This window comes from Drosophila teissieri, chromosome X (assembly GCF_016746235.2).
Source record: "Drosophila teissieri strain GT53w chromosome X, Prin_Dtei_1.1, whole genome shotgun sequence".
In the NCBI taxonomy this organism is placed as follows: domain Eukaryota; kingdom Metazoa; phylum Arthropoda; class Insecta; order Diptera; family Drosophilidae; genus Drosophila; species Drosophila teissieri.
In genome coordinates, this window is record NC_053034.1 from 4,182,002 (window position 1) to 4,195,290 (window position 13,289).

General features: G+C 46.4%; 1 protein-coding gene across 1 annotated transcript in view; it reads right to left on the minus strand.

Annotated features, from left to right (window-relative positions):
- Positions 1-826: 826 nt before the first annotated feature.
- LOC122623761 (optomotor-blind protein) overlaps positions 827-13,289 on the minus strand; it is a 57,008-nt gene continuing 44,545 nt past the window's right edge. Inside the window, exons 5-8 of the mRNA XM_043803083.1 lie at positions 6,229-6,375; positions 6,085-6,161; positions 2,087-2,331; positions 827-1,940 (exon numbers count right to left, since the gene is read on the minus strand). Of these exons, the coding sequence (XP_043659018.1) occupies positions 838-1,940; positions 2,087-2,331; positions 6,085-6,161; positions 6,229-6,375 (1,572 nt within the window). The 3' untranslated portion in view covers positions 827-837. The remainder of the gene's footprint in view (positions 1,941-2,086; positions 2,332-6,084; positions 6,162-6,228; positions 6,376-13,289) is intronic.

Genomic DNA, 13,289 nt, shown 5'->3' on the forward strand with positions numbered 1-13,289 from the left:
TTGCATTTATTTTGTTTTTGTGGTATTTTTTTTTTGTGGGTTTTTGTTTTCTTTGTTTTTCTTGTATGTTTTACTAAGGTTACAATCTGTATATATACCAGCTTTTATATATACTATATATATATTTATATATATATATATTCGTGATCTAGATGTATATAAAGAGGCGCCATCTTTGATGTAGCTATTTTCAATCCAATCAATATACATATATGGGTGATACATAAATTTGTCTGAGGATAGCTTATGCCCTTACTTCTCATTTTTATTCCGTCTGTTTGATCTTGAAGTGTTGGACCTTCAAGGCGCTAAAAGTTTCGTCGATTCCTTTTGCCACGTCCCCTTTAACTTTTTCCTGTTTTTTGTTACATTTTTAATTTTTTTGTTATTTTTCTGTCTTCAATAGACCTCTCCATCACTTTGCCAGTGAATCGCCAGCGATTTCTAGGGGCTAGGCTTTGCTTAGAAACGAGACAAAAAAAAAATTTACTTAACGCCGGCGATAAACGGGCAGAGTGAGTTTTGCAAAACAAGAGAGGAATATACACTATATATGCTACAAATGCCTATAGTCTAGAGTCCAAATCGTCCGATATATATATGTACATATACGCTACGCTAAACCACAAAGACGGTGGCCGTGTAGTTCAGAGGCTAGAGGCAATGTCGCTGATCCGTTCGCGGTCAGACATCGACGTCCAGATCGAGATCGATCACCGAGCTGCGATCCTCGTCCTGCTCATCCGGATCCTGATCCAGATCCTCGACATCCTCCTCCATCTCCAGTTCCAATTCGAGACCGGCATCCTCACAATCGGAGCGGCCGTCCAGTAATTGTCACTGATCCGTACCGCCCGCTGTCGCGCCATGGTGCGAGTGTAGATGCGTCTGATGGTGCGGATGTGGTTGTGCCGGTTGCTGGTGGTGCTGCTGCTGGTGGTGCGGCTGATGCTGCTGCTGGTGGTGCGCCTGGGTGAGGTGGTGGTGCTGGGCAGCCTCCTCGGCCAGCTGAAGAGCCGCCGCTGCTGCCGCCGCACTGCCATTGTGTTGAACCTCCAGTCCATTGACCATCTTCTCCATGCTCTTCAGCTCCGAAGGCGAGTGCTGGGACTGGGCCACACCGGAGCCAGCACCACCGCCTCGTGGTTGCTTCATCAGGGATGGCGGCGTTGTCGGTGACATCGAAATCGGTCGGGTGGGCGGCGAGTGGGAGGCAGGTCGGGGTCGAGGGCTGGAACTCAGACTCCTGGGGCCATTCTCCACCACACCACCACCCAGGCCGCCGCCGCCGCCTGGAGGATCTCCCGATCGATTGGCATTCGATCCGGGAGTCACGGCATCGAAGGCGGAGCCCAAGCTGCCCGGCAAACTGTACGGCGAAAAGCGATGACTCTTCAGGCCCTGCAGTGGTGAGACCGGAGTGTGACCCGCCGCCGCGTAGGCGTGGCCAAACAAAGCCGGATGCTGGGCGGCCAGCGCCAGTTGGGCATTGAAGAGCAGACCCGGATTCAGGCCAGCCGGACTCATGGCCGCCGCTGCAGCGGGATTGTGCAGCAGGCCCAGATGCGGCGGTGGATACAGGCCGTGTGGATACAGGTAAGGCAACAAATGCGGCGACGGGTGAATGGGCGGACCCACCGATATATTCGGCGACGGATAGCTACCGCCACCGGGATTCAAGCCAGCCGCTGCGGCAGCTGCAGCCGCGCCCACCGCCTCCTTGGGACTGCCCGTCGAGGTGGGCCTAAAGGCACCGCCGGTACTGCCGCCGACGCTTTCCGAGCAACTCGAATCGCTGCCATCCCGCTCCACATCCGCGTCCGCCTGCAAGCGGCGACGCAGTGCATCCTCCGCACTGGCATTGGCCGCCGCCGCAGCTGCGTGTTCCGAGGCTCCTGCTCCGGCGCCAGCCAAGTGATTAAACCAGGCAGCCAGGGCTGCTTGAGAAAATAAACAAAAACAGAACGTCAAGATTATCAGAAGGGATTTAAAATGGCAGTAATTCTTGGATAGGAACCTAAATTGCTCCTTTTTTTTGGGAATAACACTAATGGTTGCTATTATGTGAAATTGAATTATTACTTACCGGAGTGCTGGTGGGCGTGCATCTGCTGCAGCGAGTGGCTGAGCGGGAGGAGCGGACTCTGTGGCGGACCCACCACGTCCAGGAGCTTGTCGTCGTCGTCCTGCTGATTATCAAGCAAGGAGGCATGGGGATGCAGGTGAGGCGGACGACCGGCGTGGCCCAGGTGGAGCGGTGCCCGCGAGCTGCTCACGTGCGTCGGATTCAACTTGTCCGAATCGGACCCTCGGTTCGACATCAGTGCCTGCCTGTAACAACAGTTGTACGAGAAACGGGCCACAAATTAGAACATCCAATAGTCAGATCGAATAGCGATACCTCGCAATGCGTTTTTTCTATGATAATTAGCACATTGGCGTGGTTCATAAAGCCGAGAATGGCACTACTTTGACATCAAACACTATGAAGTGTTAATGGGAATCTCTAATCCCTTATTTAATACCACCAATCTAACTAGTTATGTCCTCCTTTGCTTTCTACCTATCACCTAAATTTCACTGTTGATTATGCAGGGGGATTTTCGTTGGGATCAGGACTGGAGCTTTGATAATATTGTTGGTTGCTAAAATATCTGCTAAATGATAAACCTGCGCTCGCGGCGTCCGGAAAAACTGGCAGAATGTGCAGAGTACAGAGTACAGAGTACCTTGTGTCAGTTTTCAGTGACGCGGGTCCTAAAAGCCACTGGCCATGCATACGAGTATATGTACATACGTACGGTATGCCTACCCAACTGTGCATCACCCGCTGAAACTTAATTGAAATGTAACAATGCGAGGCGGAAACGGGCCGGAGTTCTCCACTCCGTCCGTTTCGTACGTCCGTAGCCTGTCTGCGGCTGACAATGAAATTGAAAAATAATTCAAAACACGTTAGTGTAATTTAGTGTCTGCTGCTCTGGCCAATCTTTTCCCCCCACCACGAACGACAACCACCTACCTACCCCACCACCAACGCTGTGTCCTTACCATCGCCCAGCAAGCAAGCCGCACATTTTCCATTTCAATTTTCCTTATTTTTCCGCACCGCTGTTGTTCACACATCAAAGCCGAAACTGCCTCACAAATTGGGCAATTTTAGCAGTTGGCGGCACACACACACATGCGCATGGTGTGTGTATCATTATCACAGCAACCACACCCGGTGGAAAGCCACCACCCAACCGCCCACTTTTGCATTGCTGGCATTGCGCCAAGGGCGTCTTCTTTTACACTTAACTGTTTTTCCACCTGTGTGTATCTGTGTGTGAGCCTAATTTAATAGCAAATCAATTTGTGTTAATCCAGCCAACGTATCTGACCCACCCACTTAACTACAAAGGCCAAGACGGCCAACTTTTCGCGTCGTCTTCCAGGACCGCTCAACCATTTGGAGAAGGAAGACGCTTTTTGGGCCCTGAAAAATTGAAGGATGACTAAAGCATCCATTAGCATTGTACCATGATATTTCGGTTGTGCACAACTAACAACTAACTTGGACGATTGAAAGCATAGGCTTCTTTCAAAATAAATTATATTTATTTGCACGCCCCATATAGGGCTATTTTCCGTATTAGTCCGCCCCTGAATATCTCATGCAGCGGGCCCGTAAAATTCGGGCCAAAAAGCGAAAGACGTTTATCTATTGCCCTTTTGTCTCCCATTGTTAGTGTACTTGTTGTTGTGGTGTGTTGTGGTGTGGCAGAGAGTAAACGCCCTATTGCCATGGGTGTGGTTTTTCTTTTCGCAGGAGGTCCAAAGAAATTGCCCTGTTTTGTGTGCTCTGTAATTTTTGAATTACGTCTAAATTTGCGGCTTAAACGGCCCACGCACGCCCACAAAATCCGCTGCCATCTATATGTATATATATAAATGGGTATATATTTATATGTATATAAATACCCAGAGACCGAGACCTATTGTCAACTAACGCCTCGGGTTAGCACAAAAAAGAATATATATATATAATGCAAAAATGCTAGGCTGGGGTGAGAGTTTTTGCGCAAAAATCCCAAAGCAACAGGAACAACAAAAGGCGCCGAGAAAAGCGAATTTCAATTGCTGCTGTTAAAACGTTTTCACTTTGGATTTCCGGTTCTCGTTGCGCCGCAGGCAGTGGCTGGGGTTCAAGGGGGGTTAAAGGAGTTTCAAAAAGGGGTTTTGTGCAGCAGTTGAATATCATTCCGGCGGAAGTTGCGCACTAGATTGCCACCAATTAGCATCTCTTGCTGTGAAGGACCGAACATTGGAATATGGAATATGGAATAGGGAATACCATCAGCATCATCATTTTACAGCAGCACCCAAAGGCGAAGCGCCTTTATGTTGTTGTCATGGCAGGGGGTGGTGGTTGCGGCAAAAATAAGAATCAAAAAAGAGTTGACTAAGTCGTCACTAATTGCCAAGGATTTTTGGCAGCTCTCAGGACTTGTTCTTCTACATTTGGGCCTTATGCTTTGTGGAATTGTAAGCGGTTTAGCGGCTTAGCGGTTTTGTTTTTTGACCCCTTTTCTTCAGTCGAGTTCCATTTCGACCACCACCCACCCACCAGCATTTAATTAACAATTGGGTGGAACGTAAAGTAGAGTTCCTTTCACTGATTTGACTGCCTGACAACCGGCTGTCACATCAATGACCAGGCAAATTCTCTGATTTTTTCGGCCTCTAACTTTTGGCGGGTTTTCGAACACGAAAAAGGGAAGAGCTTAGGTTAGACAGACACGCTAATGCCAATCAAGCCAAAAGAAATCAGTTCAAAAAGCACCGAAACCCAAACTCGACTTGAGTAAATTGTTTGTGTCAAATGTGGTGGATGTTCCCCGTTGGGTGGCTGTGGGTGAAAATTGATTTGTAACGTTTAGACATGGACATTTCCACAGACGTTTTTTCCTGCAAGGGGATTGTGGCTATTAAATGTCATTCATCATTATGCTAAGTCACCCACAGGAAACCGGAACCACTCAAAAGGGGAGATCTCAGAGCGCCCCAGCCCCCAACTCCCCACCTCTAAAAAAGCAAGAATCCTCCCCCCGGGTGGCAAACAGAAATTGGAAAATCTGTGTGCTAAAAACTCAAAGCTTTTCCTGACCATCATCGTTAACAGCCCTTCGGGGGATTTTTGCCTCCGACAGGAAATTGAAATCAATCCATCAATATGGATTACATGTTACGAGCTGCCATCGGAGGTGCCAGTCATCAGTATTACCCCGGAAAAACAGAAGCCAAATGGCCATGAGCATCATCATTGGTTCTCCATATATACGCGCCACGCCCAACGCACCGCCCCCTTTGTATGACTTGCAATTTGACGAGCTGCAGGCTAATTAGTTCCGCATAGATTTGACAAAAATTAATGTCCCTCAGCGGCGTTTGTAAAAGTATCTGTATTTGTAACTGACAATCTGTATCTGTATTGCTGTCTCTTCTGTCGTGCTAATCAAGCCACAAAACAGGCGAAAGGGGGGCAGAGACACATGGATGGATGTCTGTTCTGATTGAGATGGAGATTTAGATGGTAGATGGTAGATGGCAGTTTCTTGTTGGTAAATGGCGATACGATACCAGACCAGAGAGACAAATGAGCTCTCGGCCAGGGAGCTGCAAAGTTTTGATTGTCTGGCAGCCACAAAAGGCCAACCATTTCCCCCTTCTTCTATTTTGGCCCCTGCTCCACTTCCCATTAGCCGTGTCCTGATTAGTTTGCTTTTTGATAATGATTTTTCGAGGGAATGCGGAAGCTGAATGAGTTTTCCGGGTGAAAAGGGAGGGATGCAGCCAGGATGCAACTACTTTACAGTATTTTTAAACTGAAATAGGGCTCAGGCTAACTTGCACTAGGTTTGATGATTAAGACATTAAAGTGCGATTTCATTTTCAGCTTGTGTGCACGATAATTCATATAACCTAGACATTTTTAGCTTTAGTATGACATTTTTGACCCCAGGTTAAAACCACTTGAAAGTGTATTATCAAAGGAAAAGCACTTGACTCCAGTAGTCAGAATTATTCACTAGTGATACTCACTTCTTTTCCCGCTTGCCGGCACCAGTATCACGAAAGCCCTTCGCAAAGGGATTGTTATCGATTTTCAATTGAGTTATCTGTGGGAAAAGAGACGATTAATAGGTGATTCATCGACGACGACGACGAACCAAGTACACTACTCACCTTCTCATTTTGATATGCTGTGACGGCGATGAACTCGGTCTCCTTGAAGACGTACGTGCGAAACGTGGAGTACGGCAGCTTCAGGATGTCATTGGCTCGCACCAGGTGGAAACGCGGCTGGTACTTGTGCATCGAGTTCAGGATCGTCTGCGGGCGGGCAAATAAAAATAGATGCAAATGGACGGGGGATTAGTGGAATTGTCAGACGGCTATGGCTAGTTCGTTTCGACCAACCGAGGGAAAACAAAAACGGGAGACCAAGGAACGGTGCAAAGAATTCACAAAACTCTGAACTGAACGGCGAAAAACTCCAAGCACAGGCACACTGAGAAAAAGAAGAAAGGAGAGAATTTCCACACTTAAAATTCCCTAAAGAGAATTTCGTCTACGAATCTTTTGCGAATGTGTAACAGAGTTGAGACGCTGGCATTGCAGGAAAGATTTAAGCAACCGCATTGCAGCGTGGCTATATTTTCTCACTGTGCAATTACCTTACCGTAAATTTGCCTAGGTAAGGGACCCCGAAAAAATACGGCGACATTGCCGACGATTTCCCGCCGTCGCCGTTCACTTTACACGCCACAGCAATGGCAACAGAAACAGCAACAGCAACCGAACAGCAACTGCAACAGCAACATCGACTGCAACGGCGGCAACATTTGCAACACAGCCAACGACCACCCACCAAAAGGCACGAGAAAATCGAGAAGGAGATATATAGTAGTCGTATATATGGCAGAATGTGGAAGGCAGAAGGGAGAACTACGAGGGAGCCAAGCCGTGTGCCAATACAAAGTTGTTGTCATAAAATATGAATTTGTCGAGAAAAGGCTGACAGACAATGGAAGGTGGAGAGAGGTAAGGAGAGACCTCCCAGGCAAGCTGCAATATCCCCTCCATATATACTGTATGTATGTGAGTATGTATATATATTGCCCAATCCATTTTGATCCGTTTCGATCCGTTGTTGCAGAAGGAACACCTTTTTAATTACCATAACTCGTCGGCTCGACTTCGATTAAGCGACAAACAGGCCTAGTAAAACCCGGACAAGTTGTTGCCGAGTCGTTGCCGTTGCTGCTGTTGCTGCTGCTGCGTGTGGAGACCCCACAAGCAGCACCCGCCGCCATTTTGTTCGTGTAATTTGGAATGAAAAAAAAAATGAAAAAAATACAGAAAAAAACAACAACTTTTGGTTTGTTGCTACAACGAACGAACGAAGCAAGGAGACAAAGAGAGCAAACAAAGCGAGACAGCCCACAATGTGTATCTCATAGTACGAGTATCTTGTATCTTGTATCTGCGCCGGATTCGCACGCCTCTCGCCAAAACCCAAGCCCAAACCAAAGCCAAGACCACCAATGGCGACTCGGCCCAAAGAAATGAAGGTGTGACTAATGCGAGTGCTGTGTGAATGGCTTTTGGGTGTTTGAATGAGGAGGAGGCCGATGGGAATGCGAATGGGAATGGGCATGGGCATGGGGTTTAAGGATGAATGAGAGTGGTGGATGCGAAAACACAGATATGCAGCGTACAGACGAAGGCTTTTTTTTAAACGCTTAGAGCACATGATGTTCGAATATACATATAAGTTGTTATTAGGAAGTATGAATAAAACACTGGGATCAAATACATTTGCCTTATCCAAGTCATGAACATCGCAGTTTAATGATGTATTGGACTCAATCAAACCAAATATAAATCGGCTTGAAAACTGCGCATTCAATCAAGCACTTTGGAAAACCAAAAACACCGAAAAAGCCGAAGCATAAAAGGCCGAACAAAATACCAACAAAGAGCTGATTAATTGCCCGCCATTTTGAACTAAACGCTTTTGCTCCACCCGCTTTTGAACCCCCGGAAAATCCACAATCCACAATCCCCAATACCCAATCGGTCCAAGTTGGAAAGCCTTTTAAAGCCAAACACTTTACGGCCGGCGATCATCCATCAAACTCGAAAATAAAAAACGAAAATACAAAAAATCGCAGTCCATAAATTGCGGGTAAAACGCGTTGTTGTTGTCGTCGTCGTCGTCTACTTAAAACGTCATTTGCTAATTTGCTTTAAATTTATTGACACATAAATTCATTTGAACAATCATCATAATTACGCTGCCAGTCTGTATGTACAAGTGCATGTGAATGTGTGTGTGTGTTTCTAGAATTTATTGATAAAACAATTTGCATTATTACGTTAATTTTTCATTGGGCTGCCATGCATGGCGCACAAGGCGCAAAATTGTCATTTAAAATGTCATTTTGGTCGCTGAGTTTGTGCCGAGTTTGAATTGCGATTTAAATGAAAATAACCGTGAAGATAGCCATAAAAATATAAGCATGCAATGTTGCTGCTGTTTCCACTGCTCTGCAGTTTTTCCAAATGGGCATAAACAAGTCTAATTAGACATGAAGTGCGATTACACGGACGCCACGCAGTCGTCGCCAGTTGTCGTCACTCAAACAGGCAGCAACCAGATTGCTGCTGTTGATGCGACTGCTGCTGTTGCTGCAAGTGATGTTGCTGCGACTGCTGCTGCTGCTGCAGCTGTCGTGATTGTATTTGCTGATTGAATTGATTGGCGAACAAAAACCCAAGGCAATTATGCATCAAATATTGCCTAGATTTTTAGCACATATATGATTGCACTTATGCATTGCGGCACGTAGCAATTGCATGTTGCTCCCGTGTCCCGTGTTCCGTGTTCCAGTGTGCAGTGTCAAGTTTTGTGTGTGATTGCTCAGCGCATATTGACAAAGTACAATCCAATCCGTGGAGCAGTTAATCACTCTATATATCGCCCGGGTGACAAACTGATTGAGCCGCCGGCGGTCAATACCAAAAATGGTGCGACAATTTCATGTTGCCTTTGGTGTTGCTGCTGTTGCAGCTCCTGTGTTGTTACTGCTGCTGCAGCTCCTGGTGCTGGTGCTGCTCTTGCTGTTGCTGTTGCGCCTGCTACGTGTTGCTGGTTGCATCTGCACCCAGCTTGAGCTCCTGTTGCTGGTGTACTACTGATGCGGCTCCTTCCCCCGCCAGCAACACGTTTGTTTTGGGCTTTTGCGTGTTGATTGCTAAAAGGTAAAATCGCTGTTGCTGCCGAGAGATTGCCGTGTTGCTGTTGTTGCACACTCATTGTTGGCATATTATCACATAATTTAACTGATGATGGCACTGCTGTTGTCGTCGTTGTCGTTGCCGTTGTCGTTGTTGCCTTGTGTGATTGCTGTCGTCGAGTTGTTGTCAATGTTGCCTTTGCAGTTGCTCTTGGTGTTGCTGTTGCTGCTGTTGTTGCAGCAGTTGGTGTTGCTGGCGTGCTGGGTTAATTGAATGATCACTCACACTTTGATTCGATTTGGCATGTAACCAGCGAGTTAACGGTGATCGCCAGTTAGATTGAATTGACTCCACTCCACTCCACTCCACTTTACTTCACTTTGCTGCAGTGGAAAGTTCAGCAAAATGGCAAAATAGAAGAGCTCAGGCAAAAGGTGATCGTGAGTGAATGTCAGTCTACTCCAACATGGCTTTTAATTGGCCGCCCCAAGTGGGTTCCTATTGGCAATGCCAATAATGCAGAAAACAAACAAAAGAGCTAAATAAAATGCTGATCGATCGAGAGATCGTGTGAAGAAGATCGATGCCAAATTGAAATTGGCAGCAAGTGATCAACAAAATGTTTCTCGACTTGAACAACTGATGGCTTGATCGCTTGCCCGCTTGATCTCCTGGATCAGATCATTGGTTCAATGATCTCGAACGATCGCAAGTTCTAAGGCACCGCACCTCCGAGCCAATGACAATGATAAACTCTCGATCATCTCCGAACTCAATTAGGCAGCACAACCATTTTCGGCTACCTGTTGACCAATTATGGCCATAATTGAAGCGCCTCTGATGATCACGATGATCACGATGATGATGATGATGATGATGTGATGATGACTAAGCCCAGATTATTGAGCTGAGTCGTTTTTATTAAGCTGTATTAAGTATTAAGCGATATGCATATTGAGCGATCTATACCATAAATATCAACACGAACCACGAAACTCTCGATCGGCGAGAAGGAGAGAATGAGAGGCCCAGCCTCGCAGTCCATGTCTTAATTAAGTCGCTGGATCAGGTAGATTCAGTAGACCCAGTAGAGATGCGATCCCCCGCCCCCCAAAGGGGCCACCGTGCTCATATTAATCTGTAAATTATGCATAATTTTAATGCCCCCGAATGGAGAAACAAAAAAACGAAAAACGGGAAAAACAAACAGCCACCCAAGTCTTAAAATCTCTTTTGCCGGACATGTCAAAACTCTCACGATGCAGCTGCCAATCGAATCGAATTCGAATCCGAAATACGGCCGGCCAAGTCAAAATTTATTTACAATTTATAACAATTCTTTTCGGCTGCCTTATCGGCCGGTGGTCGGTGTTCGGCGTTCGGCGTTCATTCGAGGAGAGTAGGTGGGGGGATAAAATGTTAATTAAACGGATTTACATTTTAATGACAACACGAAGCGAAGGCCGCAAGAGTCCACAGAAAACCGATTGAGATACAGACAGACAGAAAGAGTTGTATGTGGACCCCCACTTTAAAATAAAAAGAACAAATAAGAAAAAATCCACCAGAATGCAGCCAATTGCAAATTTGCTTAGCAAAATGGGCGGCGTTTTTGGGGGCAGCTGAAAGAACAAAAAAAAAGGCAAGAAGCCAGCAAAAAAAGAAACCCAACATTCAGCATTCGATATTCAATGAAATCGATGCAGCAGCTGCCTAATGATGCCTTTGCCTGTCCACCGCGGCGGTTTGTTTTTCCTTCTTTCTTTTTTTGTGTTTTGTTGTATGCAAATCGATCGTGCCTGGTCCTCTAGAAAATATCCACCCCCTCTCCACGTCAAAAAACAAAGCAAAAGACAACAGTCACAGTCGATTGGCCGGGAGCTGAATGGAGCGAATGCGCAGCTAAAAGCCAACTCGGAACACGAGTTCTGGCACCCAGTGGCTGCGGTTGGATGCGGCCCACTGATCCCCACCAGACTCGATAGCCATGGGTTATCGATTGGCGACTGTCGTGGCCAGCTTGGCAAGGCAAGCAGAACGCCACGGTGGCCAACATTTTATTTGCCATATATTTCCTTTGCTTCACCTATTTAAAACAAACTAATTTCGATAAACTCGATAAGTTCGAAGAAGTTATAAAGCGACTGTTATTTTGTTATATTTGTTAGCTATATTTAAAGTTTGTTCAACATGGTTAAACGCCTGAGTTGGCCAAGTGCCATAACTTATCAGTAAGTAATCGATTTGCTTAACTTGGCCATACCCATACCCATACCCATACCCAATTGAAGCAGTTTAGATCGTAAAAAACACTCCTCCGATGGACGTTAATCGATTTGTAATACGCCTGCTCTTCGGGTGCTTCATTAATAATCGTTTGTACCCGCCACCCACATAAAGCGCACACCCGTACTGGCAAACACCTAGGCCGACTATCGATGATTATTTATCGCTTTTGCGTTTGCCATTTCCACCGCCTCCTTCCCCCTTTGGCCACAATCTTGGTGAAGTCTAGCCCATAGGAGGGCCATAAATTAGCGACTGGTCAGAAAGAGAGGCCCCGTCGTCTATGTGAAGTCCGCCGCCGCTGCCTGTTTATAAATGAGTCGAGTTATGGAGAGCTCGGCGGGCCATAGATAAAAACCAAGGTGGGAGGGGATCGGGAAGAGGATCGGATCGGTTAGGATCGCTTCGGATCCCAGGGGCGGCTAATGGTTAGGCTAGAGAGCTACCGATCTCGAAACCCCGCTATATACCGTATCCCCCCTTTGGACTATCAGCAAATGACAAATATTTCAAATGATTTCAACACTTTGCCGATGCCGCGCTCTTTTCGCTCTGTGGCTGCCCGATGATTTGCGTTTTATTGCAGCTAATAAATTGAATGGCGACCCACCACTGAGAAACTAACTGGGGGAATGGAAAACGGCGAACAGTGAACAGCGAACGGCGAATGGAGTCAGGAGTAGGGAGTAGGGAGTTCGGAGCTTGGAGGATCGGGGATATCGGGTCTGGTTTGGGCCAACTATTTTGCTGCGATAAGAAGGAGTAGCAACAGTAGTGGTGGTGTTGCATGCAACATGCAACTGGCCATTCGGCGCATGCGTGTGTGCATTTCAATGCAACACTGATAAAGGTGTTCAACGCTCGATGACATTAGCACCATCCAAATGCCGCAATCAACTGAAAACCCCTCTTTGTACACCATACCTTTGCGCCGAATTCCCCCACCCCCTCGATTTTTTTAGTGCCCGCAGTTTTTTTTTTTCATTTTTTTTTACTCTCTTTTGCCATATTTGTCGGCGCCTTTTGTTCTTCTTTATTAAAAAGGCGAATAATCATAATAAAGAACCAACAACTCGCGACGTTGTCGTTGTCGTTCAAGTTGTTGTCGTCCATTTAGCCACTGAGTTTTGGCTGAGCAGCCGCACATCGGCGAACTGCCAAGAAGAAGCGGGTTTCCAGTCGCATCTTCTTTCGATTTGGGTTTCGGTTTCGGGTTTTGGGTCTCTGGAGTGTTCTGTATTCTGGGTTTTGGGCTCAGGTTCAGGTTCACGTTCAGCCGCTCGTTCGGTAGCCGCTAGACTTGGACATTAATCGATAACACTTGAGTATTTTTTCATGTTCCGCAGGCGAGCCATTAAGCGATTGTCCACCAAAGTTGTTCGCTTAGGCCAATAACGTGTGTGTTGGTGTTGCGATTGGTGTTGCTGTTTACCTTAAGTAGTTCAGCTGCTCCACGAAAATCGCCGGATATGTACACTAAAGAGGAGGGTTTTTGGGAGCTGGGAATCCGTCAATGGGTCTTCTCAAATATGAATCTGTATGTCGAATTTGTAAAATATACAACTGAGTACCTCCATAGTGTATAAGTATAAGTTTTTGATTTTAGCCAATTCATTCCTGGCGTGCTCTCCGTTATGTTGGTCATTAGTCAGTTGTCTTAATGAGATTCAAACGAATGCGTTAATGGTTATACCAGCATGATATTCCGGGTCCTTCGT